General features: G+C 44.3%; 1 protein-coding gene across 5 annotated transcripts in view; it reads right to left on the reverse strand.

Annotated features, from left to right (window-relative positions):
• Positions 1-27,445, reverse strand: part of DLC1 (DLC1 Rho GTPase activating protein) — a 485,036-nt gene that overhangs the window by 45,770 nt on the left and 411,821 nt on the right. The window contains exon 1 of one of the 5 annotated variants that reach the window (XM_045286621.1): positions 7,723-8,038. The exons of 3 other annotated variants lie outside the window; for them this stretch is intronic. In XM_045286621.1, coding sequence (XP_045142556.1) covers positions 7,723-7,759 — 37 coding nt within the window. In that variant the 5' untranslated portion in view covers positions 7,760-8,038. Of the gene's footprint in view, positions 1-7,629; positions 8,039-27,445 lie in introns of those variants that run through there. One more of the 5 variants, XM_030884676.2, reaches the window with a different exon arrangement.

The raw sequence follows: 27,445 nt of genomic DNA on the forward strand, positions 1-27,445 counted from the left end.
GCTTGATGAGTAGTTTAAATAGTTGGACACAAAGTTGATGATCTGAAATTCACAACAACAGTTTCTATTTAAGAAACAAAACCAAAAACCTTTAGGCTTGAATGAAAAAGAACCTTTATTAATATTTTAAGCTAAATATTTATACATTTCCAACCATGCATTGCTAAAACAATGATTTGGAATCGCTTTTAAAAGACTGAATCTATCCCTGTAATTGCATAGATTATGAAGCCAATTTCTAGAGATAAAATTACCTAAATAATATTTTTAAGGGCCTTTCCTTTTGAAACTAGTTTTTTTTTAAACTAGCTTTTATAAATGAAGGGGTTATTTTTACAAGTATACAAGCCATTTCCTTTTCACAAAATATGTGACTTCAAACTTAACTCCTGTGTCCACTACCACAGGTTAGTGTCCACATTAATTCCTCCTTCTTACAGCTTAGCCAAGCTTCTTAGGCTAGCTCCAACTTCTGCTTTTGCCCTTAATGGTATAAGAAAGTACGACTCCTGGCAAAGTGTAGGGCTAAAACCAGCCAACCAACAAACAAACCTCAATTAAATGAAAAGAGAATAGCCAGGGATTCTAGGCAAATTGTTCACTGATCATTTATTCTGATAAATAGAAAAAAAGAGATCCGGAAAAAAATGAAACAACCAAGAATGATGAAAATGGAGGCATGGAAGACTCTGGTTAAGTGTAGAAACTGCCTTGAATCAGTTCTATGTCTAATCCCAAACAGGAAACACTGCTTAATTACACTTTCTTGGTTTTGTGCCAAAAAGTACAAGGGGGGTGGGACACACACACACACACACACACACACACGAAAGACTCTTCTCTGAGAGCTAAATAATTGTTTCCATCAAATTTGCTTGTGACCCAAACTCAAAAATAAAAACTCATTGCCATTGAGTTGATTTCGACTCAAAGCGACCCTATAAAGGGCAGGGTAGAACTGCCCCTGTGAAGTTTCCGAGACTGCAATCCTTTACAGGAGTAGAAATCCTCATTTTTCTCCCAGAGCGTGGTTTCAAACTACTGTGTGGTCAGTAGCCCGATGTGTGACCACTAATGTGACCAGGGTTCCCTCTTGCTCGTGACAGACCCACAAAACATACCATCCAACGATCAAACTTTGATGCAGGTACATCTATGTAGATTGGGAGTACTGTATTTCTGGGTTTGTAACAAATGCATTTACCGCACAAATACATTAAAGTCTTCATTACTTTTGCTATCTCCATGTAGTTTACACTTCTGGTGGGAAAGGGGATCTGTAGGCCCAGTCAACTCACATCTGGCCTTGGACTTCTCATTGAACTTCCCCACATCTCAGCTGCCCCCAGTGGAGAAAGGGCAATGTTTTTATCAGGCTGCCCTTGCAAAGCTCTGTTCTTCCTAACAGGGATGGGCAAAGTGTCAAGTGCTGCTGAAGACTGCTTTCTACTCCACAGTTGGAAAAGCGGAACTATGTGGTGATTGGATCCTCTTGAGCTCATCTTTTCTTTCCCAGGACTTGGATGAAGACAGACTTTCACATTCCAGTACTTTCCCTCTATTTTGTCACTTGTGTGTGGCAAACGGAATAGGTGTAGTACAGCCTAGTACGTGGGCCATGGGTCATTTTGGCCTAAGGTCTCTTCCTCTGCCGCTTTCTAGAGCCTGGGAAATGCTGTAAGCTCAGGCTGTGGAAAACGTTTGTCCCTCAGATAGCCTCTGGAGACTCCAGGCAAGAGGCGGAAGGCGCCTCTCTGACCGGCTCCAGGAAGTGGCCTCCAGTCCTCTCCACAGGACACTCAAAGGTGGGGCAGGAGAGAGAACAAAATGTGGATGGGAGGTGTCAAAGGCATCTGAGGACTTGGTCTTCATGGACCTCAGCCTGCAATTAGCTTTGATTTTTCTCCTGGTGGGGGAGGGGGGGGAGAACCTATTCTCCAAGTGTAGTTGTGGAACGGGGAGCAAGGAGGATGGATGATGAGAAACGGACTTCCTTCCACTGCACGTGGGTTGGACTCTGACAAGGTAACACATTCTCTCCGCTGATGCCCAACAAGGTTGTTGCTCATCGGCGGTTATTTTCAGTTTTCCCTTTCAGTATTTTCAGATACACCTGGGAGAAAATATTCCCTGGGCGAAATGTTACTTTGAAACACTCTCACTGAGAAATCACATGACACCTGGCTATCCACAAAACTAGTTCCTGGGTCCTTAAAGGCTCCTCTTAAAAACAAGCAGCCACCTCTGTGAGTTGTCAGCTAAGTCAACACTGCAGAAGGACACTAGCTGTGTGTGATCCAAGGTCTGAAAATAATAAAATCCAAGACTGGGAGAGTAGTATGAGAGTTCAAGTCTAAGCACCCAGTTTGCAAAAGGCTGTGTGGCAGGGAAAGCCCAAAATCTATTTGCAGGGTCCCAACATGGATTAAGCCTCTGGTGAATGCCTTCTGACAACTGATTGACCAGGGAATTGAATGGCCTTGCTATCAGACACAGTGCACTGGAAGGTGGATTCACGCAGATACAGTTAGGTTAAAATTGAACACCTTGACTCAATTTAGATTTGTTCAATTTTTAATATTTTTAAAATCATTTTCCGATTGAAGTTTTTCTGTTTTAGTTTGTTACTGTTGTTGGGTGTTTTTGTTTTGGGTGGGCTATGTTTTTCTCTGTATGAAATCCAGAGAGGCAGTAAGGAGATTAATAGTTTCCTAAGGGCATGGAAGGGGAAATGGAGAGCTGGTAATAGTGAGTGCAAGAAGAAAGTGTTTTAACATTCATTGCGGTGATGATCGCACAACTCTTTTAAATACGATCAAACGGCTGATTGTGTATGTGAATCATATGTCAAAAGTTTAAAAAAAAAAAAAAAAACATTCACCAAAGAATTATTTCCTATAGCTCAGAAAGGCTAGACTTTCAGAATATGGTTACTCACACCGCTTCCCCTCCTGTTGAAGGCAGAAGCCTACATCTCCAATCACTAAGCCCCCTGGATACAGATGAAAAAACCAGGATTTGTCAATAATGGCTCTAACAGGATAGCTCCCTGGACCTGTGGTGCCACAGCCTCAGAAAGCTGCAAAGAACCTACAGGTCTCTTTGTGAACACCAAATAGCGTTTTCTACATGGGATCAACTCCTGCCAAATACGTCCCCATAAACTGGCTTTTGCAACCAGGCATGTGGCTTTTTGAAATTCTGGTCCTGCTACGCAAAGTACTCAACGCTTCCAAGCCTCAGATTCCTCTCCTGTAATTGGGGACACTCAAATCTACTTTGTGGGGTTGCTGTGAGGATTATGGGTGACAATGGCTATACACTGACCAGTCAATAAGCTCCTGTAATATTATTAAAAGCCTGTCCATAGTCAGGCTTTTTAAAAAGTTTGCTTTTTAAATAGCAAATTTTAAAAGAGTATCCAAACTAGAAAAGGCTTGTGTTTGTCAGAGACGTTATTACTCTACAGAGCAAACAGCCCAAACTTTTCCTTCCTATCTGCCATCAATTATGAGCGCAAGGAGGAATATCTAGTGGGAAAAAATGTTAAGGCAGAGAAGACCTAATTAAAGAACCCCAGCAGGACTCTGTACTCCTTATCATTAATCATGATAATCCTTAACAATAGCACACATCCCACACCAAAGGAAAAGTGCAGACAGACAGGAAGTGCCTGCTCAGCCGAGACCCTCAGCCCTATTACATTAACTGGATTTCCACTAATTTGAAAGAAAGCCCCAATGACCACACACACGCACCAGCAACCCACTCCTGTCAGATGTTGTCACCCTGAGTCAGAAACGACTCCATGGCAGTGCTTTTTGAGTTTTGCGTACTCTACTTTTAAAAAGTGACAGAGGCCACCAAATCTCCATAGGCATTGGCCACAAAGTCAAAAATAGAGAGCACTATGAAAATTTGTTTCTTCCAGACATGCATTCTCCCACCTAACTTCACAGCCGTGGGAGCAAGGACAGTAGGCCTGCACTCTTCAGGAGCTTGGTGTTGGAACACTCACTGTGACTACCACAGGGCTGCTTTTCTGTCTTGAAAGCTCCTAGCTCTACACTCAGCATCTTGGGGGGCACATCTTCATAATGAGCTTCTGGAGCCCCGTGGGAGTGACTCTTGAAAGAAATGAAACTAATCATCTGTCTGCACACTGGACCCCAAAACATCTATAATTCTACTCCCGGAACTGAACAAACATTACGGATGAAGACCGCCTTCTTCTACCCAACTCTGTGGCACAGTTGCAGCACAGGCTTGGCTGGGTGGGAGCTTGCAGGCACAGCAGGGGGCCAGCGGCAGCTCGCCAGGTATCCAGTATTCAAGCCTGGAGATAATTTGGTCTCTCTGGATTTGTCAATATCCAGGGAGGAAGGGGAAACATCTGAAGTTATTTTTATTTTTTCAAGTTTTCTGGCTGTACAGGGTGAATGCCAGGGTGGGTCAAGTATTGTCTGGAGCCTTTCAGGCCGCCCCCCCCCCCTCACTTTTTTTTTTTTTTTGCATGGCCTCATTTCCTTCTTCCTGTTGCTAGGAAGTAGAGTTAAGCATGAGAAACTTGTGTTTACAATACTGGACCATCCTGTCCATTACAAAGCTCTCTTCAAAAAAAGTCCGATTCCCTTTACTGTACTTGGGGTGCCTGCATTCCTCTGGCTCAAATCTCTCTTCCCCGAATGGTTTCAAATGGTCTATTTACCCACTCACCTGAAGTCATAAAAACACCATGCTCATACCAACATTGTACCCTGGCTTAAAATCTCCATGGGGATCCACTCTAGGGGAAACCCACATACTTATTTTTATATCTGATATCACCTCAAATTTCACCAAGCCTTTTAAGCCTCATCCTATTTCTACAGATGAAGAAACGTTAAGTACCATGGGGTACATCTACTACTCAGTGTACAGCAGCTTGTGAGATTTGGGCATATTTTCCAGTAGCACCCAAATGTCCCCGTTAATGTGGAAGCCCTCTTGGACGCCCCTTGGCCTTTGCTCTTTGCACTACCCAACAAAAGGTACACTCAAATGAACACTGGCATCCAGTCTCTAGGCTGACTGGCAATCTGCCTTCTACAGAACCACAAGAAAATCCTTTGATCGCTCCCTTGTATTAAAACGTCAATTAGCAATGGTTAATTGCCTCACTATTTAACCCTTTCAGGAGTGAGTGGTGTTTCTTCTTTGATTTACAGTTTAGAAGTGAAGAAACACAAGGAAGTCACCCAAATAATGTTTTCTCCTCCCCACACTCAAACCATGCTCACTCAAGGTGGGCTGGTCGGACAGAGGAGCGAGCGCTCCCCTGTGAGTGTCTGAGACTGTAAATCTTTAGGGAGCAGCTGGTGGGTTCAAACTGCTGACCTGGTTAGCGGCCCAAACCATACACCGCTACGCCCCAGGGTGCCTCGGGATTTAAGTTGGAGGCTATTTATTCTGCTTTTGTGGAGCTGGGAGCCAAGACGGTCCCCTTCTTGTTTGGATTAAGTTGTCACTGAGCTTGAATTTCTTTTTAAATCAAATTTTGCCAAATGCAAGTGTTTGAAAACAGCTGGGAGAGAAAGTCGAAATGCTGTGCATCATTTTAAACTCTCTGAACAGTAGTGCTAATGAAAAAAATATGCAGTCTTAGGCCAGGCTGTAAATCTGGTATGCCACAATAAAAGATGGGATATGTGGATCGCCAGCATTTTCTCAGAAAATGTCTCAAAATAACTTCAGAACACACATCTGCTATCCATTTGACCCTCACCCCTCTGGGTTCTCATTCGATTAGAGGGCTGCTGACTTCGAGGACCCCTCAGACCATCTGCTGCAGTCAGCAAGTCAAGGTGGCACTGGGCGCTTCCATTCCGGTAATCCCACACTTTTGGTCTGCAAATTACCTGCTAAGGACCAGCCTCCTGGCCAGATGGATGCTGAATTAGTCAACCGATAGAAGCTGCTGATAGATTTACATGCAGCACTTCTGCAGACTGCTGGGTTATTATTTTCTTTCATCCCTCAGCAAACGGAATTTTTTTGAAGGGGGAAAAAAAAAGTAACTTGAGACTTGGTATCCTGACTTCTCCAGGGCTGTGAGTTTTCTGTCCAAATGCGTCATACATGCCACTCTCATGAATCTTTCTGTAATGGATGGCCGTGCCTAGGCTGCATTCCTCTGCCTCACCCATGGTGGCTGAAGTAGCCTCTGCAGACTGAGAAGGAACCCATTTGCTAACTGTACGTACAGGAGAGGGAGAAGAGACGTTTTCTTCTGCACAATGCGGCTCAGGAATCACACACGTGCTTCCTACAGAAATTCGTACCAACTGAGTTTTCTGTGGAGCCTCAATGCTCATTTGGTCCCCACAATTCTAGCCGCGTAGTAAATATTCGTACAGTCGAATGAGGCACGGAGGGGTTGTGTCACTCGCCCAGGCTCACCCACGATCCAGACCCCATCAGCCTCAGCCGCAGTCAGCTCACCTCCTCTGACGCGGGAGGCTGCGGGCGGAAAGGAGTCCGGGACACAGAAAATTACACGCGGCGGCGGGAGGGTTTGCTGGGATCGGGTGGGGCTCCTTCCCAAGCCTCAAAGGCTCCGCCTGTGACGTCGGCGTTGGGGACAGGGACACAAAGTGGGGCAGAGCTCCAGGAGTCTGTCGCCGCGTTAGGAAAAAAATCTGATCGGGCGGCGTGCTTCCTTCCTTTCGCCGGCCCAAGGACTCGCTCGGCAAGCTCCTCCTTGGAAGCCAAGGGCGTGGACATTTCCATGGGGCATTTCAGGAAACCTGATGAAACGCCCCAGCACACCAAGGAAAAAAAACTAGCTGTTCTAGCAGGGACCACTCTGCAAGCACTGGGCTTGCTAACAGCTGCAAGCACTCTCGGTGCACTGGCAGTTACCCAACCGAGCCTTTCCGGGCACAATGAGTTTCCAGCGTTAAAAATATATATATTTTAAACAATGCAGATCAATCATCGGTATTGAAATTAAAACCCAAAAAACCCTTTTAAATGAAGTTAAATATTGCACGCTGTTCTTAAGAACACCCCCAATAGGCTGCTGTTACTGAAGGTTAAACATCACGCAATAAGGAACTCTCCGGGGGCCCACGCTGGCTTCAGGATTGTCGGAAGGGCAGACAGCTCCGCTCAGGGCCCGGAGAGGTCCCGGGACACGTGTGTTCGGAGGCGGGCAGCACAGCGCCCCGCGAGCACGCTCCAGTCCGGGGGCCTGGGGCCTTGGCCGCGCCCCCGGAGTCAAAGGTCATCGCCCAGGACTTAGACTGAGAACGGCAGGGCAACAGGCACGGGGGCGGGGGGTGAGGAAGGGGGTCCGCTGGCAGCCCGCGGATCGTGCGCCCCTCGCCCGGGCGGTAAATCTGCGTATGTTTCCTTTCTACACCGGCAGCCGCCCCCAGCGCCACCACCTTCCCCGACCCCCGCCAGACGCGCTGGCCAGCGGCCCCTCGGTCCCCAGGCAATGGGGTGCCAGGGATCATTATTCGAAAATGAAATCTCCCTCCCTGGACAACTGCCCAAGCTCCCCTCCCCCCCGACAAGAAACTCGGGCGATTCGATCCCGAGTTTCCACGAAAAGCGTTTTCAAAGCACAGAACGACAGGCACCGACTTGACAAGTTGGGGTGACATTTCCTCCGCGGCGGGTCCCCTCGGCGGCTGGCTCCCGCGGATGGCCCGACGGCAAGGCACAAGTCTAGCTTACGTGTTAAGATCATGGTGTCCAACTTCTCTCTGCACATCAAGTGCGGCGGAGCGGGGCAGGCGAGCAGGGGGGAAATCGAGGCACCCCGAAGCAGGTCGGCGGGGGTGCAGGGACCGCGAGCGGCACGGCGGACGCGCGCCCTCGCGGTCTTCAGCGCATCCTTGCTCGTCGTTCCGTCCCCCTTGCCAAGGCCACAAAAAGAACGCGAAATTTTCCAGAGGTCGGAAAGGCAGAATGTTCAAGGAACTAGGTGGGAATCCCGGGAGCGAAGGCTCCTGCTGCGGCAAAGCTCCGCCATGGCCCAGCCTCAGAGAGCGGCCGCCCAGCACCAGCAGTTGCAGCGCTCTGCCTCCCGCGCGCCCCACGGGCCGCGCCCGCCCGCAAGGGCCGCCCCCAAGGGGCGGGGCCAGGTCTCCGAGTAACCGCCTACGCGGGTCGCGGTGGCAGACAGAGCTCCTGGCGGCTCTCCGCCCCGCCCCCTCTCCGGTTCGGGCCCGCCCCGCCCCGCCCCGCGCCTCCTCCCCCAGGGCCGGAATTTCCCCCCAAGGCTTCCACGTCTGCAGAGGGTAGCGTCAAAAAGTCTCCAACTGCAGACAACGTGGGGGCAGAAGCAAAGAGTACCTAGGATGCTGTACTTGCCAGGGAAAGTCAGAAGGGACAACGGGGCACCGCACACTTGCTCTCTTTTCCTGAGTAGCCCTGCGTGCACAATGATCACTCAGCGAGACGATATAAATTACAGTGAACCTTCGTTTATCGCGGTTAATCGGTTCTAGACCCTACCGTGATAAATGAAATTCCGCGAAGTAGGATTCCTTATTTGTAAATCAAATATTTTCGTAGTTAGAGCATAGAGGACATGAAAAAACACCCTTTAGTCACCATTACACTCGTATTACCCAATTTATTAAACGAAAAAGGGAAAATGCAGTAAAACATTTTGGACGTTACAATTATCATTTATTATTTATTATATTATTTATGGCATCTAGTTTACAGTATTACATATTTCACATACAGTATTATTATCCATAGTTCTTACAAATACTGTAATCAATAGCCTATGAAATGACTTAAGGTGGGTCGCCGTCTTTTTCCTCTGAAGAAGCAGGTGTAGGGAGTGGGTGCTGTTACGCAAAAACCGCGATAGAGTGAAGCCACGGAAGTCGAAGCGCGAAGTGGCGAGGGTTCACTGTAATAGGGCAGAGTGGAAGCAAGGAGGAAGGCTACCTGTCCCTAGGATGGATACTCAGTATTCATCTCGAAAGTTCTGAGGTCAAAAAGGAATACAGATGAGTAATTGAGTTTTTCACCAGTGGGCATTGAGAATCGACAATGTGTCGAGGTGTTTCTCAACAATGACCTAAGGCCACAATCCTATGCCATTGCTAGAATTGTTAGAAGCCTGGCCCCAGACTGCAGAATGGGATTCTCCTTGGAGGAGAATCTGCTTTTTTTTTTCAACCCACCCCCATGATTCTAAGGCATGAAAGCTGTAGTTTGAGGAGCACACCCACTTCTGTCAATGGAGGCTTGCATGTTGCTAGATGCTGAGCACATTTCAGAGAAGCTTCCAAACTAAAAAGCTAGAAGTAAGGCCTGGCAAACAACTTCTACAATGAAAGCTGTGAAGGGCACAAGGAACTGCTCTACAAGTGAGCATGAGGATGCCACTGGACCGGAAGTGTTTGCTCCGGTTGTGAATGGGGTGCCATGAGTCTGGAAAACGAAAGGCAACTAACAACCACTGGAACAGACTATGCCGCAACATAATAGCAGGGAAGTTGCAGAAGAACAGACTATGCCGCAACATAATAGCAGGGAAGTTGCAGAAGAACAGACTATGCCGCAACATAATAGCAGGGAAGTTGCAGAAGGTCCCAGACGAAGGTCCATCAAAAAATATACACTAGGCAAATTGAAAATGCCCGCCTATTTAGCCAGGGCAAAGACAACTATTTACCTAAATTGAGTCATGCAACAAATATTTTGTTAGATGCTAACGAGTCGGCTTCCACCCATAGCGGCCCTATGCACAACTGGACAAAACCCTGTACAGTCCTGTGCCATCCTCTTACTTGTTCCTCTGCCTGAGCCCATTGATGCAGCCAGCGTGTCAATCCATCGCATCTTAGGGCCTTCCTCTTTTCCGCTGCCTCTCTACTGTACTAAACATGATGTCTTTCTCCAAGGACTGGTCTCTCCTAACAGTATGTCCAAAGTATGTAAGATAAAGTCTTGAAATCCTTGCCTCTAAGGGGCAATCTGGTCTTACTTCTTCCATTACAGATCAGTTTGTCCTTTGAGCATTCCATGGTAATTTCAATATTCTTTTCCAGCACCAAATGCATCTATTCGTCTACAGTCTTCCTTGTTCAGTGTCCAACTTTCACTTGCATATGATGCAATGGGGAATACCATGACTTGGGTCAGGCGCACCTTAGTCCTCAATGTACCTAATGCAAAATGTCTTTTGATCTCTTGACTGCTGCTTTCATAAGCATTGATTGTGAATTTAAGTAAGCCAAAACCCTTGACGACGTCAACCTTTTCTCCATCTATCATCTAGTTGTGAGGGTTTGGGTGTTCCTTACGTTGAGTTGTGATCCATACTGAAGGCTACCATCATTGATCATCGGCACAGGCTCCAAGTCCTCACCTTTTGCAAGCCAGGTTGTGTCATCTGCATACTGGAGGTTAATAAGCCTTCCTCCAATTCTGATGCCACAGTCTTCCTCATATAATCCAGCTTCTCTGATGATTTAATCAGCATATAGATTGAACAAATATTGTGAGAGGATACAACCTTGATGCACACCTTTCCTGATTTCAAACCATGCAATATTTCCATGTTTTGTGAGAACAACTCCCTCTTGATCGCTGTATAAGTTCGGGATGAGCACAAGGAAGTGTTCTGGAATTCCTGTTCTTCTCAAGGTGATCCACAGTTTATAATGGCCCACAGACGCAAATGCCTTTGCACAGTCAATGAAACACAAGCAAACGTCTTTGGTAGTCTCTGCTTTGAGTCAAAGCCATCGGACAGCAGCAATGATATCCGTTTTTCCACGTTCTCTTCTGAATCCAGCCTGCACTTCAGGCAGTTCCCTGTGCATGTGCTGTTGGAGCCATTGTTGATGATCTTAAGTAAAATGTTTACTCCTGTGCAATAGCAATAATATTCTACAGTTTGAACATTCTGTTGGGTCGACTTTTTTTTTGAATGGGCACAAATATGGATGTCTTCCAGTCAGGTGTCCAGGTAGCTGTCTTCCAAATTTCCTGGCATAAACATGAGTGTTTCCGGTGCTGCTTCAGCTTTATGAAATATTTCTATGGGTATTCCAGCAATTCTTGGAGCCTTGTTTTTAGCTAATTCAGTGCAGCTTGAATGTCTTCCTTCAGCACCATTGGTTCTTGCTCATATGCTTTCTTCTGAGATGATGGGCTGTCGGATAGTTCTTTCTGGTCCGGTGACTCCATGCTTTACAGCTTCTCTTGATGCTTTCTCAATCATTTGATATTTTGCCTACAGAATCTTTCAAAACTGCAATTCGATGCTAGAATTTTTCCTTTAGTTCTTTCAGTTTCATATTTGCTGAGCATGTTCTTCTCTTTTGGTTTTCTAATTCTAGGTCCTGCACATTTCATTATAATATTTGGCTTTGTCTTCTAGAGTTGCCTTTTGAAAATTTCTATTCAGATCCTTAACTTCATCTTCTTCTGACATCTACTTTGATCTTTTCTTTCTTTCCTGTCTTTTTAATGACTGTGATAGTTACATAATCTGTTGTCAATTTGAGACTTACAAGTGAAGGGGTGGAGTTTGGCCTGTCAATCAGATTGCAGCTTGATGACCTCATTTGGAGGCACTAAGGAGATACATAGTTGTTGGAGGCAAGACACACACTCAGTCCCTGCAAGACATTCTTGTTGACAAGTCATATGGAGACAGGCTGATGGCAGCCAGAGCCTCGGAGCTGGAGAAGCCACATGGAAACCCCTGCCACTACTGAGATGCTTACACCACCACTGGATCCACAAGGCTTCCAACTCACTGGCCTGTGATCTTCCTGCATTTGGAATCATTGTGTTTCATGAGTCTGAAGACAACTTTATAGATTGGTATCAGACATCTGGGCTAATATCAGACATATGGGCTTGATCTGGACTGGGCTGGCATGCTTTCTCGATATTAAATTGCTCTTGTATATAAAGTTCTTTCTTATACACATGTGCGTGTTTATGAATTTGTTTCTCTAGTCTACTGGGACTAACACAATGACCCCTTTGATTTCTTCATGAACAGTGTTTTTGATGTCCTCCCACAGCTCATCACGTCTTCAGTCATTAACGATCAAAGTGTTAAATCTGTGGGATAGGCTCAAGGTAGTTTTTTTTTGGCTCCTGTGGACTTGCTTTAATTTTCTTTCGTTTTTTCCTAAACTTATATAAAAACAGTTGATAGTCTGTTCAGCAGTCAGATCTTGGCCTGGTTTTAGCTGCTGATATTGAGTTCTCCATTGTGTCTTTCCACAGATGTAGTCAACTTGATTTCTGTGTATCTCATCTGGGGAAGTCCATGTGTATAGTTGCCTTTTGTGTTGTTGAAAAAGATACTTGCTATGAACGAGTCATTGGTTTTCCAAATTTCTATCATGTGATCTCCAGCTTTAGTTCTGTCTTCCATGTCCATATTTTCCAATTACTTTTCCTTCCTCTTGTTTCCAACGTTTGCATTCCAATTACCAATAACTATCAATGCATCTTCTAACTGAAGTTGTTGATAGAAGTCTTCAATTTCTTCATTAGTTTTTGTGGTTGGGTTCCATTTCATTTTTGGCCACTTCCAATTTTCCTAACTTCTACTTCACACAATCCACGCTGCAGTCATTAGAAGAGTTTGCGGCTGTTTCTCTTTCCCTGGAGCTGTGCGCCATCCGCAGATGAAGACCCGAAGGCCCCACTTGCACAGCCTGTATCCGACTCATGTCACCATGGCCGACTCCCCTCCAAGAGATCAGCTCCTCTCTAGTCAGATTTCCTCGGACAATGTTCTGCTTCCTTTGTTTGGGCTTTCAGTATGTGAAAATGCTACAAAACTATGCATGCGGTTTTTAGCAGCTGCTTCTTTCGAAGTGGAGAGTTGAATCCTTAATTGTCTGTTCAGAGTTTGGAAGCTCAGCTGAAACCGGTTCACGTTGGGTGGCCCAACAAATAACGTGAGCGTATTTACTTTGTGCTAAGCACTGTTCCTAGTCTCGAGTGATACATCCTTTAGCTCGTGGGATTGACTTCCTTGGTGGGACCCACAAGAAACAAAAGAAGTAATTGAAATATATACTGTATGCTAAATGAAGCTATACAAAGATGAGCAGAAGCTAAGGGAACTAGAAGGATATTATTTAACTAAGATTAAAGACAAATGTGAGAGTTTGTTGTTGTTGGGGGCCAAGTCCCTTCTGACCCACAGCGACCCTATATCCCATAGAATGACGCAGGGCCCAGTCCTGCGCCAGCCTCACAATGGTTCCTACACTTGAGCCCATTGTTGCAGCCACTGTGGCAATCCATCTCCTTGTGCTGCCCCGCTTTTAGCAAGCAAGTTGGTCCTTCTCCCGGGACTGGTCTCTCCGGACAGCATGTCCAAAGTACGAGAGGCAAAGTGAGAATTTAGTCTCTCTTAAGAATTTCTCTGTGAGAAATAGGCACCTCTCTTTCAGCTTGTCAGACGGTGGTGGTTGCACGTGGCTATCATGCTGGACATGATGCCACCCGCATCACAAATACCTGTCGGGCCACTCAGTGGACACGCAGCTTTCGGTCCGTGATTACCCGGTAAGCAAAGTAGACACACGTTTTCTTGTGCTTATTTACCAACCTGAAGTGAATAATTTCACATTTTCCTCCACATCGAAAATTCCACTTAGTGGTATGGCCGGCATCTGTCTCTTCCCAGCCCCACATAGCCTTCGGTCAGAGGCAGAGCCTCTTTTCACATTTACAGTCCCTGACTGGGTGGAGTACCTCGTAAGCAAGGTAAAGACAGGTTTACCTGTGCTTACTTACTAGTCTGCAGTGAACAGCTTCACAAGTTTTTCACATGTGAAACTGTTCATTACAGAGTAAGGGAGGCCACAAAAACTCATGCTCACCTTTCTTTTTGGTGAATTGGCCTCTGTTTTTGGTGGAGCTTCCAGATTAAGGAAAACTAGGGAAAAAATAGCCTGGAAAATTACTTGCAAAGGCAGACGTACATGGCGAAACCCATGTAAAGTTGCTCACTACGGATTACTAAATAAGCACATGTAAGCTCATGCTTTCCTGGGTACACTGTCGGGTCAGGGAGTGTCAGTTTGAAAAGAGACTTTGCTTCTGTAACAAGGTGCCGTGGGTTTGGGAGAGAGGCAGATGCCTGCCATACCTAGAAACAGAATCTTTGCTGTGGTTGGGGGAAAATGTGAAGCTGCTCAGTACAAATTAGTACATGAGCGTAAGTAAGCCTGGGCTTACCTTGCTTCCTAGGTAACCCAACTTTGTTTGCTTCCCGAGCGTAGGTAATCAAAGCCTATGGCTAACAGTGGAATTGTGTCCAATATAGTTCCATAGGGCAAGAAGATGAGCCCCTCAGGTTGAAGGACCCTCAGAACAGGATTGGGAAGAATCTGCTTCCTTGATTGCACGGATGGATGAAAAGCCGTCTGGACCTTCACTTGCTGATGTAGTAGACCTCAAATCGAGAGGGCCGAGCCATACATGCTCATTAATCATTGGAACAACAGATGTGTGAAGTACGGGTCTAGGAAAAGTCTGTATTGGAAGTTGTCAAACGTGAAATGGAACACTTGAAGATCACTATCCTAGGGACTGCACCCAGTGCCATCGAGTGAACTCTGACCTGCCTTGCCCTTATGTAGTGTATCCGTGGCTATTGAACTCACTGACATTGCCACTTTGAATCAGACAATCCGGTGGTCTATTATGCTGGGGAGGACAGCTTGAAGAGGGGTGGCCTGGCAGTCACCCTGACAAAGAACACTTCAAGATCCTGAAGTATGACAGATCAGTATCTGCACACCTACAAGGAAGAGCACTAACTAGGCTTGTGATTCAAATATGCACAACAAATGCCAAAGACAACATTGGGGGGGGGGGGAGTTTTCTTACTGAAAGGCTACAGTTTGAAATTGGCCAAATGTGCAAGCAAGTGTCACTGATAATTACTGGTGATTGGAAAGAGAACAGTGAAAAACCAAGAGGAATCAGTGGTTGGAAAATTCGGTCTTTGTGTTAATGCCTGCCTGTGGGGGATGAGATGATAGCATTCTGCCACGTGCTGAGCACGTTATTCAGTCTCAAAACTGTCTCTTCATCATGTAGGAGACTCTCAAAGTACATGTCTCATAATTTTTTAAAAGACCAAGATTAATTAAAAGAATGCACATAGGTGTTTAGCACGGAAGGAGCTCTCAACGAAGTTGGCCACTTCCATTCTATTCTCCTGAGTGGGAGAACAGGCAATTCTATTGAAGTAATCATTCAAAAAAAGATGAAAACAAAACCAGCCTGACCTTGAATGTAACCTTTGAGAATTCGAGGAGCCTTTACAAACGGGAGGAAGAAGGGACGGAGTGGAAAAGTCATTAAGAATGTCAACAAACTGCAATGCTATTCCAGATGAAAGCGGGTCCCCAGGACAGTTCAGAGTGCTTCATCTTGATTTAACCTTCAACTCGTGACCCAGGAATTCATTTGTCACAAGCAGACGACAGTAGACGGGGTTTTTTAGCTGATCGGCATACAGTGGGATTTGGGTAATGAAACGCTGAACACTCTGAGGCAGGTAGTAGCGCTGCCATGGGGCCTGCTTCCTCACCAGGGGCCTAACTGTCTGAACGCCCTTCAATACATGGGAGTGAAAACCACGCACGTATTGCTCCAGGCCTTACTGCTGCTGTAGTACCTTATGCCGTCCAGTCCGAATTCAAAGCAAAGCCACAGGCAGCAAGTCAATCTGATGCAGAGTGGCCCTAAATAGGGTTTCTGACTCTCAATCTTTTGAAAGAGACAACTTCATCTTTCTCCTGAGGAGCTATTGGTGGGTTTGAACCACTGACCTTGTGTGTGGCAGCACAAAACCTGACTCACCGCACGCACAGGGCCCATTCCTTCTCAGCAGCAGATTGAAAGAAAACAAGAAAGTGGAAAAGCAATATAAAGAGAAAGAAAAGAACAAGCCTTGATACTTGGGTTGTCTACTTTCTATCATGCTCTTTTTAAAAAAAATCATTTTATTGGGGGCTGGTACAGCTCTTATCAAAATCCATCCATCCGTCCATCCATCCATCATGCCAAGCACATTTGTACATATGTTGCCATCATAATTTTTGAAACATTTTCTTTCTACTTGAGCCCTTGGTGTCAGCTCATTTCGCACCTCCCCCACCCTCCCTTGTGAGCCCTTGATATATTTTTTTTTTCATGTCTTACACTGACTGCTGCCTCCCTTCACCCATTCATGTCCTACACCAACTGCTGTCTCCTTTCACCCATTTTTCTTTTGTTCGTCCCTCTGAGAGAGGGTTATATGTAGATCATTGTGATTGGTTCCCCTTTTCTCCCCCCACCTTCCCATACTTTCCTGGTATTGCTACTCTCATTATTGGTCCTAAAGGGTTTATTTGTGCTGGATTCCCTGTTTTGCAAGCTCGTATCTGTACCAGTGTACCTGCTCTGGTCTGGCCAGATTTGTAAGGTAGAACTGGGGTAATGATAGTGGCGGATAGGAAGCATTAAAGAACTAGAGGAAAATTCTATGTTTCGTCAGTGCTATACTGTACCCTAACTCGTTCGTCTCTTCCTTGGGCTTTGGGTCTCCACTCCGTACTCCCCCTCATTCACATTGATACGATTTTTTGTTCTGGGTCTTTGATGCCTGATACCTGATCCCATCGACACCTCATGATCCCACAGGCTGGTGTGTTACTTTCATGTGGGCTTAGTGGCTTCTCAGCTAGATGGCCGCTTGTTTATCCTCAAGCCTTTAAGACCCCAGATGTAATATCCCTTGATAACCGGGTACTATCAGCTTTCTTCACCACATTTGCTTATGCACCCATTTTGTCTTCAGCGATCATGTGGAGAAGCTAAGCATCAAAGAATGCTGAGTTATTAGAACAAAGTGGTCTTACATTGAGGGAGTACTTGAGTAGAGATCCAATGTCCATCTTCTACCTTAATACTAAACCTACAAATATATGTACATACATCTATTTCCCTATCATTACATATAATTATATATATATATATATATATTCCCTATCATTATATATACATGCCTGTATTTAGACCTCTGTAAATGTCCTTTGCCTCCTAGTTCTTTCCTCTATTTCCTTTTACTTTACTCTTGTCCCACTATCATATTCTGCCTTCATTTGGGTTTCAGTAATTCCTCTAGGCGACATTGTCCTTGATCAAGCCCCACCAGGCATCCTCCGTCCTCCACCATCTATTTTAGATCACTTATTGTTCCTTTGTCCTTGGGTTTATTGACACCCCCCCTTCCTTGCCCCGCCTCCCCTTCTCCCATGTCCCCCTGGAACCGTCACTCCCCTTGTTTTCTCCTCCAGATTTTTTATCCAGCCTATCTTATCTAGATAGACATGCTGAGACAATAATAAGCACCCAAACAAGACAGAGCAAAACAGAACAACAAAAGAAAACAAAACAACAACAAATCAATGACAAAAAAGGAAAAGCCTATAAATAGTTTGTTTGTGGCCCTTTAGGAGTGTTTTCCAGTTGAGTCTGAGGGGATGCCATGCCCTGGCCCCAAAGTCTATTTTTGGTATGCCCTAGGGACTTCATTGTTTTGCTCGCCTTGCTGTTCTGTTGCACGCCCTCCCTTAGTGTTTTCCCCGGTGTGGTGGGGTCAGATAGGGCACAATTCCTACACTGTGCCTCCAGTGTTATCCCTCAAAGTGCTATGGGTCCATGAGGGACTTCTTGTCTTGTGATTGGGCCGGCCCTATGGTCCTCTCTGTGCATTGACTGCCCTGAGCAGGAATATTGTCCTCGGGGCTGGGTGGGACAGGATGTGTTCCCCTCTCTCCTTCCCTCTTCATTTGCTCTTGTGGGCTCTCATCAGATGTGCCCCTCATCCTGAGCTGTAGCTTCCGTGCTGTCCTTTGAAGTGCATTCCCCCCGGTGGGGTAAGGGATGTCCATATAGTTGGGATTGGGTCTAGCCCCACAGACCTCTCTATTGGTTCCCTGCTTCATGCTGGTACGTTGCATTCAGGTCTTCACCAGGTTGAGGTCTGGTCCCTCTCTCTCTCCCATGCTCTTTTTGGAGTTTGAGTGCTAGATTTTTGGCGGTAGTTCCCAAGGCTACCCACATCTTTCTGTATTGGGACACGAGATTACCAAAGAGAGAAAAACCACATCGCTAACTCCTCAATGGTGAGAAACTGAGTATTAAAGAGGGTTACTCTCCCCGGTTCCTACTCTTATGATTGATATTGTTATGGACTGAATTCCATCCCCTCACAAAATGTGAGTTGGAATCCTAGCATCTGTAGTTGTGGATGCAATCCCCCTTGGGAGTCTTTGTTATGGAATGAGGCCCTATAGTGTGTGTTCTAAACCTAATCACTTCTAAGATGTAGAAGAGGGCATGTTGGACACAGATGGAGCCTAAATAGGGGAGACAGACATCACATTAGGGTTTCCAATGAAATGATTTCCAGGGCTACTGGGGCTGAAAGAGCCAAGAATATAGAAGGGCCCTTCCATAAGAGCTGACACTCTGAATTTGGACTTCTAGTCTTCTGAACTGTGAGAAAGTAAATTCCTTTTCTTTAAAAACATCTACTTGTGCTATTTCCACTAGAGCAACGCTAAGTCAGATAATAAAAACAAACAAACAGAAACAATTGCCTGGAAATTGATTCTGAAACCCGAGGTCCCCATGTGTGATGGAGTAGAAGTACACACCACTAGGTTTTCAAGGGCCAACTCTGGGGAAGTAGTTTGCCAAGCTTTTCTTGTGAGGCGCCTCTGGATAAACTCAAAACTCCAACCTTTTGGCTAGCAGATGAACACATTTATTGCTTGGTCCATTCATTCTCCCCAGCCTCCCACCCCAAATGTTTTTTAAAACTCAGGTGTTGACAGGTAGTCAAGCAGGAAACCAAAGTGAGAGAAATGAGCCTCCGCGGGACAATGAGAACGATGGAGCTCAGGGACCCTCCAGGAGGGCAGCTACTAGTCAGGCCCCTGGATGGTTGGCACCCACTAATATAACATCCCAATGTTCTAAGCTTAAAGATTTTCCAAAAGGTCTTGGATTTCTAGACTTTTGCCCCACATCTCCCAATTTTTAAGGTCTGGCAACTAATTAAGAACAATCTGAACCTATTCCAAATATTTTCATCTTCAGGCTTGTTTTAGCCCTGGGGCAACAGGCTTAAACCTCTGCTCTAGTGACATGAGCCAAGCAAGCGCTTAGGAAATTTCTTTTTCTGCCCCAGGACTGAAAGACTCCTGTGCACTGGGAAATGTCATAATATAACCTGTGTTCAACAGAGCACGGTGAAGTCAGAGCAGGGACTAATTTTTATTTGTAATATCCAAAGGGACTATTAAAAATAATTGAAAGTTTTGAAAATTAATTTTAAACAGTATTTAAGAAAATAACTTAGAAATAATCCTTGAATAATCATTTTCCTTCAAATAATCATTTATTTCTAAGTGTCTAACTTTGTGCTCCAGCCTCTTCCCTAACTGGTATTTATCTTTTTCTGAAGTATTTACAACTCAAGTGCCATATATATTTGGAAATTATATATCTGATAAGAATAGAATAACAAGGGGTACCCCTCCCCCACAAAACAAATTTTTTCCCCCAAAGCTATGTATATAAAATTTTTAACAAAAAAAATCCTTATCAGTTTCAAAGTACTCTCCATTACACTAAATACATTTGCCAAATCTGCAATTCTATTCTTGGAAACATTTTTCAAACTCCTTTGTTTGGATGGCTGACAGCACCATGCTCATTTTTTTCTTCACCCCTGTTAACCTGTCAAATCGCTATCCTTTCATGTCCCTCATTATTTGAGGAAACAAAAGTGACACAGAGCAAGGTCAGGAGAGTAAGGTGTGTGGGGCAAGAGAGGCATGCTATTTTTTTCCAAAAACTAGTGTACTGAGATGGCTGCGTGAGCAGGTACGTTGTTGTGGTGGCAAAACCAGTCCCCTGTCTGCCATAAATCAGACCTTTTTGGTCGCACACTGTTATGCAATCTTTTCAGAACCTCTAAACAGAAAGGTTGATTAACAGTCTGACCTGTGGGGTTTTTTGGTGCCCTCTCGTGTGTGTGTGTGTGTGTGTGTGTGTGTGTGTGTGTATATAGTATAAAACATCGAGATCAACAACGAAAAGATAAATACTTCAGTCATACAGTCAACAAAGGACTTGAACATTGTATCAAGCAGGACATTCAAATGGTTATGAAGCACATGAAAAGAAGGTCAATATTATGAGTCATTAAAGAAATGTAAATCTAGCCCACAATGACATACCATTTCCTTCCCACTAGGATGGGTAAGATTAAACAAACAAAGGAAGAAACACAAAATAGAAAATAGCAAATGCTGGCAAGGATGTGGGGAAATTGAGCCCTTGTCCATCACGAGTGAGAATGCAAAATGATAGAGCCATCGTAGAAAACAGTGTGGTGATTCTTCAAAAACTGAAAATAGAGTGACCATGTGACCAGCAATTCCACTCCTGTACATACCCAAAAGATTTGATCTCAGAGGCTCAAGCAGACACTTGTATACCAACGTTCATTGCGCCATTATTCATAATAGCCAATAAAAGCACTAAAAACTAAAATAAACCCACTGCCATCAAGTGGATTCTGACTCATAGCGACCTTATAGGGCAGGGTCAAACTTCCCCTGTGAGTTTCAGGACCATACTCTTTACAGGAGTAGAAAGCCTCATCTTTCTCCCGAGGAGTGGCTGGTGGTCTTAACTGTTAATGTTCTGGTTAGCAGGCCAACACACAACCACTAGGCCACCAGGGATCCTTAGTAACCCTAGAGGGCTGGCTGAGTATAAATGACACCTTGAGATTTCTGAGGCTATAAATCTTCACAGGAATGAAAGCCTCATCTTTCCCCAGGTTGGAGGATTTGAACAAATGACCTTTCAGTTAGTAGCCCAATGTGTAAGCTGATATGCAGCCAGGATTCCTTACAATAGGCGAAATAATTCCAATGCCCATCAAAAGATGAATGGATAAATAAAATGTAGCCCATATGGAATACTATTCAGTTGATGGGGTGGGGGGTGGAATCCCAAAGTCTTGATACGTGCTATAATATGGATCCATACTTTGAAGATATTACATTGAGTGAAATGTGTTAATTACAAAATATAAATATTAAATGACCTCAATAATGTAAAAAGACAAGAAATTGCAAATGTATAAAGACTAATGTTTACTACTGATTACCAGGGTAGAAGGGGTTAAGAGGGGAGGGGAGGTTATTGCTTAGGGAGTACTGAGTCTCAGTTAACAGTGATGGGGAAATGGCTTTAAGGGTAGGATTGCATAGCTGATTAACGTAACCTCATCTCACAGCTATCTAGTCAATGCCGACTCATAGCAACCCTGTAGGACAGGACGGAACTGCCTCTTGTGAGCTTCTGAGCCTGTAACGGGGCCAGTATTGTACATCCATATAATGCTGAATTAGCAAAAGTGATAGGATAGATTTACTAGGGCAACAACAACAAAATGAATGGCTGGTGAGGCTACTTCCAAGTAACCAAACACCTTAAGATTTGGTTCCTTGGTTTGGAAGTGGATATCACGGTTTCAGGGACCATCGTCTCAGTGAATGGGTCTAATCATGTGCTTAGAGCTTCTAAATTCTGTTGTACAGTACCTGGGATCTGACAGCACGCAAGGGCCATCCAAGGTACAGTTGGGCTCTACTTGCCGGGAGCAACAGAAGAAGGGTGAGGACTCGGAGAAGACAGGGAGGCCTCACTAGTGGTTGCCTCCAGGAACTACTAACCCCTCTGCCTTGAGACCAGGAGAACCAAACGGCGCAGCCGTTTTATTAGATTTTCTATAGTAGAATCCAGATCAGAAGGGAGAAAATGCAGAACAGGAAGTCAAAGTTTCATGGAATCCAGTCTTTCAAGATCCATGAAGGCTGGGTGAATCCCAGAAACTATTGCGTGAGATAATCTTTAAACCTTAAACTAAGAATATCCTGACTTCTTTAAGACTAACCAATAGATTACCTTAAAGAATGTTTGCCTTGCGCATTACAGTCTTTAAGCCCTATCGATATGGGATCAGATTGACAACAATTTGAAAGATTAGATAGGAAGTGAATGGGGCCATGAGTTTATGTTAATAACATAGAGCCACTCAGACAAGGATGGTGAGGATAGTTGCATCACTCTGAGAATGTCATCAATGTCACTGACTTGTCCATTTGCCAACAGTGAGATTGGGGTATATTTCACTGTAGATGTTCTCAATGACAACAAAAGCAAAAATAAATTATGCGAACAAAGCACACCAAACTTAAGTGCTGGGGTGCAGGATGGGAAAAGCAGAGATGGTTCACAGCTTAAGCATTTGAAATAAATTCACCACCTCTTAAAGCTACCTAATTCAGTTTTCTTGTTCAAATATTTTTCATATGACTTTTGAACAGCTCAAGTTCAAAATAGGGAGAAGGTGAATTTACACTCCAGTGATTTTTCTCAGTTAGAGGAGCATGCCCTTCGTATTAATAGTGAAGTCACATAACTGTGTGTATTAGTCTGGGTACTTTAGAGAAACAAATCCACAGAGATTCATATTTATAAGAGAGTTTTATATAAAGGTTAAGTGTGCATCAAGAAAACATCCCAACCCAGTGCTGCCCAAGCCCACAAGTCCAACATTAACCCATATGTCCGACACCAATCCACAAAGTCCTCCTCCATCTCACAAAACAGATGCAATGATGCCAACTGCAGAAGGAAAGCCGAGCCAGTGAAATGTGTAAACATCTCAGTGCTGGCAGGGGTCTCCACATGGCTGCTCCAGCACCCAGGGCTGCATCAGGGTTTATCAGCCAGGTTGGCACAAATAAACTAACTACCTCACTGTGATCTAACTCTTTTCTGATAATGCTTAAAATCCAAATAGGAACCAACCTAGAGTGCTGCTTTCATCATTCAACAAATACTTAATAACCCCCCAAAATACAGTGGGGCGCTCTGGTGGCTCAACTGTCAAGCATTCTGCTGTTAACTGACAAGTGAGTGGTGCCAAGCTACCAGTGGCTCCTAGGGAGCTTGTCAGATTTACAGCCTTGGAAGCCGGGTGCAGCAGTTCTTCTCTGACCACAGGCTGCTGATAGGCGGGACCAGCTCCATAGCAGCTGATTTGGTATTGGCTTGAGAAAAGAAAGTGTGTTGGACAAAAGACTTGAACTTGAAGAGGTAGCTTGGAAGAGAACACCCTTGGGTCCTAAGCAGAAATAGGCACAGCGGAGGATTAGAATTCTCCATCCTGATTTGGTAAGTGAATTGGTATGCTATCTTAAAACGACTGCAATTTTTTACGGTAGAATTTCCTTTGAAAGGTTATTTCACTGAAGGGCCAGGAGTTGATTCTCCAAAGGCATCTCTGCTTACATTGACCAAGAAGAAGTGGTCCCGGTAATACTGGTTCCTAGTTCCGTTTCTCCGCCACCTTCTGTTTGACCTACCCAGTCACCTCTCTGCTTCCTTCCTGCAGCCTATGCCAACAGTCGAGCAAGCAAAAATAGCGAAACAGTGATTTTTGACTCCCTGAAAACATTTCCACTGAATCAACCAATATAAATGGCATATTTGATTTATGCCTACCCTCAGATTTGATAGTTATGCTTTGAGTTTGTGGCTAATTTGATAAGAAAAAATGGTATCTCACGATTTGTTTGAATACTTAGCTTGTTGAATGTTATTTCATGTGGCATGCTGTTTTTCTTCTTTACAAATTATTTTAATCCCACAGCTATTGTTGTCATACTCCTTCTTATTTATTTATAAGTTTTCATTTGTGTGCATATTTTAGGGATATTAAGCATTTATCATTTATTGTACAATATTTTTACTAGTTTGTCACTTGCCTTTTAAATTTTCTTACTTATGTTATTAAAGACTGACAAATTGGTCCCTGGGCCCCGGGTTTATACAATACAGTTTGCTATAAAACTCAAAATCTTTTCTAAAAAAACACTGACAAACTATAAATGAAATTCAAAGCCCTTCTTTGCTATCCTCGATGATGAACTATGAGTTAGTTTACTTGAATAGTTGTCCTGATACTGTTTGAAGCACAATTGCTAAGACAAACAATTAATTTATAAAACTAAGGGTACTTAAAGGGTGGATATTTTGCTTTATTTTTACTTATGTATTTCATTATATCTAAAAAATAGTTAAGCTTTCATTTTATTTTTCTCTCCAAAGATCATATTTCTTTGAAACTGGACAACTAAATGAAATAATGAAAAATGAAGCGAAAATTGAAGTTGTCAAAGATTTCATTTGGCTTGAGTACGTAATGAATGGTCATGGAAGCAGCTGCCAAAAAATCCAATGATGCATTGCACCGGGCAACTCTGCTGCACAAGACCGCTTTCAAATGTTGGTGACCAAGAAAGTCATATTGAGGATTAAGATACTCCCAACCCAAGCCATCACCTGAACATTTTTAATCACCTCATATGCATGTGAAAGCTGGACAATGAATACGGAAGACCAAGAAGAATCAATGCATTTGAGTTATAGTGTGCATGAAGAATACTGAAAACACGGTGGACTGGCAGAAGAACAAACAAATCCATCTTGGAAGAGGTACAGCCAGAAAGATCCTTAAAAGCAAGAGCAGCAAGACTTCATCTCACCGCCTTTGGACATGTTACTAGGCAAGACCAGTCCCTGAAAACAGGACATCATACTTGGTAAAGCAGAAGGCCATTGAAGAGGGCGATTCTCAATGAGATGGAATGACACCATAGCTACGGCGGGCTCAAACATAACCATGTGAGGAATGTGCAGGAACAGACAGTGTGACCTTCTTTTTTTTAATCGTTTTATTAGGGGCTCATATGACTCTTATCACAATCCATACACACATCAATTGTGTAAAGCACATTTGTACATTCATTGCCCTCGTCATTCTCAAAACATTTGCTCTCCACTTAAGCTCCTCTCCCCTCCCAATCAGGTCCTCATTTTTCCCCCTCCCTGCACGCTCCCCCCTTCCTCATGAGCCCTTGATAATTTATAAACTGTTTATTTTGTCATATCCTGCCCTGTCCGACGTCTCCCTTCACCCACTTTTCTGTTGTCTGTCCTCCAGGGAGGAGGTCACATATAGATCCTTGTAATCAGTTCCCTCTTTCCTACCCATTCTCCCTCTACCCTCCCAGTATCGCCACTCTCACCACTGGTCCTGCAGGGCTCATCCGCCCCGGATTCCCTGTATTTTTAGTTCCGTGTGACCTTCGTTTATGCAGTGGGTTGCTATAAATCAGAATCAACTTAGCAGTGGGCTTGGTTTTATGGATTTCTGTACAATGCTGTCAAAGGTGTCATTATCAAGTTTTTGCCTCGTAGGTTAAAACATCTGATTTTGTTTTCTACTGCTGTTCTAAAAACAGCCCTTTATTTGGTTCCCCCTAAACATTTGGGGGCCCCTGGTGGCATTTGATTATTCATTGGGCTGCTAACCAAAAGGTCAACTGTTTGGACCCACCAGCCACTTTGAGGAGAAAGATGAGGCTGTCTGTTCCCATAAAGGCTTACCATCTCGGAAACTCTAGGGAGCAGTTGTACTCTGCGCTACCCCGCGTCACTGTCACAGTGGGTTCACTCTGATTGGTCCTACTTTATAGTCAGTAACTAGCTATCATTGTAACGCATCTGCTGCAATAAACTGTCTTCCACAGTTCTGTCCATCTAAGTGGGATCACTTATGAGTTGGTTTCCACTAAGGATATGTCTTGATGTTGTGTTGGTTCTGTATTGGGTATTACCTTAAAATAAAGATAATAAGGGATGGGTTTGAGCAATTGCCTGAAAAATCATCAACAGTTCCCTTTCTTTAATGTAGTAACTATAGAATGCTGGCCATTATAGTGTTGCATCCTTCTGGGACACGCCCACCCCCACCCCCCATCCTCCAACCACCACCTCCAGATCATTAATTTACTTTAATAGTCAATTGGAGGATGGAACTCCAGTGTATCTTCAAGGTTGGTTTTTCAAGCGTAACTAACTGGGTCAATTATCTCTCACTGTTCAGCTGAATTAAGCTGTGTTTTTGAGGAACTGCAAGGCAACACATTATAATTTTTTTAAAAAGGAGACCAGGCAAAAGAAGGTGGGGGGAAAAAAGCAGACCTGATCATGAACTGTGACTGACTGATGTTTGAAGGTTTGTATGGTGGGAAAGGACTAACTAACTGGACTCTTTGTTGTTGTTTTTTAAACCATTTTATTAGGGGCTCATACAACTCTTATCATAATCCATACATACATCAATTGTGTAAAGCACATTTGTACATTCATTGCCTTCATCATTCTCATAACATTTGCTCTCACCTAAGCCCCTGGCATCAGCTCCTCATTTTTCCCCTCTCTCCCTACTCCCCCCTCCCTCATGAACCCTTGATAATTTAGAAATTATTATTTTGTCATATCTTGCCCTGTCCGACGTCTCCCTTCACCCACTTTTCTGTTTTCCGTCCCCTAGGGAGGAGGTCACATGTAGATCCGCATTCTCTGGATGCTGGAATTAAAGAAATTCAATCTGTGTCATCCTAAGTCCAGTCGGGCCTAGAAGAGAGCGATCTGATGGATATAAGTCATGTTGCTGACTTGGTCACAGATGCAACCAATGGCCTGGAGTTGCTTGTATAACAAGGCCTTTTGCTCCTCAGCAAAGAGCAAAATATAAGTTGACGATGCCAATACTATTTGTTTCGGGAACCCTTGGTGGCATAGTGGGTTATGCTTTGAACTGCTAACTGCAAAATCAGTAGTTTAAGAATACCACCGGAGAAAGATGAGGCCTCGTGGTCCCATAAAGAGTTATGGTCTAGGAGACCCACAGGGGCAGTATTGCCCTGTCCTCTGTAGGGCTGCTATGAGCTAGCATTGACTCGATGACAGTGCATCTGTTTTTTGAGACTATTGTTAACAGTCTGGCTGCACGCTACACTGTTCATAACCGAAGACTCCAGAACGTGACTCTGGAATCTCTGCAACCATGACCATGACCAGGGTTTTTCAATCATGACCTGGCTTTGATTTAAAACTGGCACTTCAACCCTCTTAAATAATCAGATTTCTGGAAACTGTCTAGCCCAGCCCTTCCATTTTATGCTGAGGAAAGGCAAGACCAGAAATGGTGCTTCATGGCCACAGAGTTCTCTTGGACAAGGTCCAAGTGAATATAAATTCACTTACTTGTACAAGGCTCTAAACACACCTGATTTTCAAAAAATAAAAATATACGTAATATTTTTAAAAAGTAGAAAGGAAAAAAAATGTCTGCTTCGTAGGTTACCATGCCTTTACCAATTCAACGCACAAGGTTAGGGTTCTGTGCGTATACAACTCATTTCCCTTCCTGATCAGTGTCCCATGT

This window comes from Echinops telfairi, unplaced genomic scaffold (genome assembly GCF_000313985.2).
Source record: "Echinops telfairi isolate 266 unplaced genomic scaffold, ASM31398v2 ScPeMD7_9;HRSCAF=40, whole genome shotgun sequence".
Classification (NCBI taxonomy): Eukaryota; Metazoa; Chordata; class Mammalia; order Afrosoricida; family Tenrecidae; genus Echinops; species Echinops telfairi.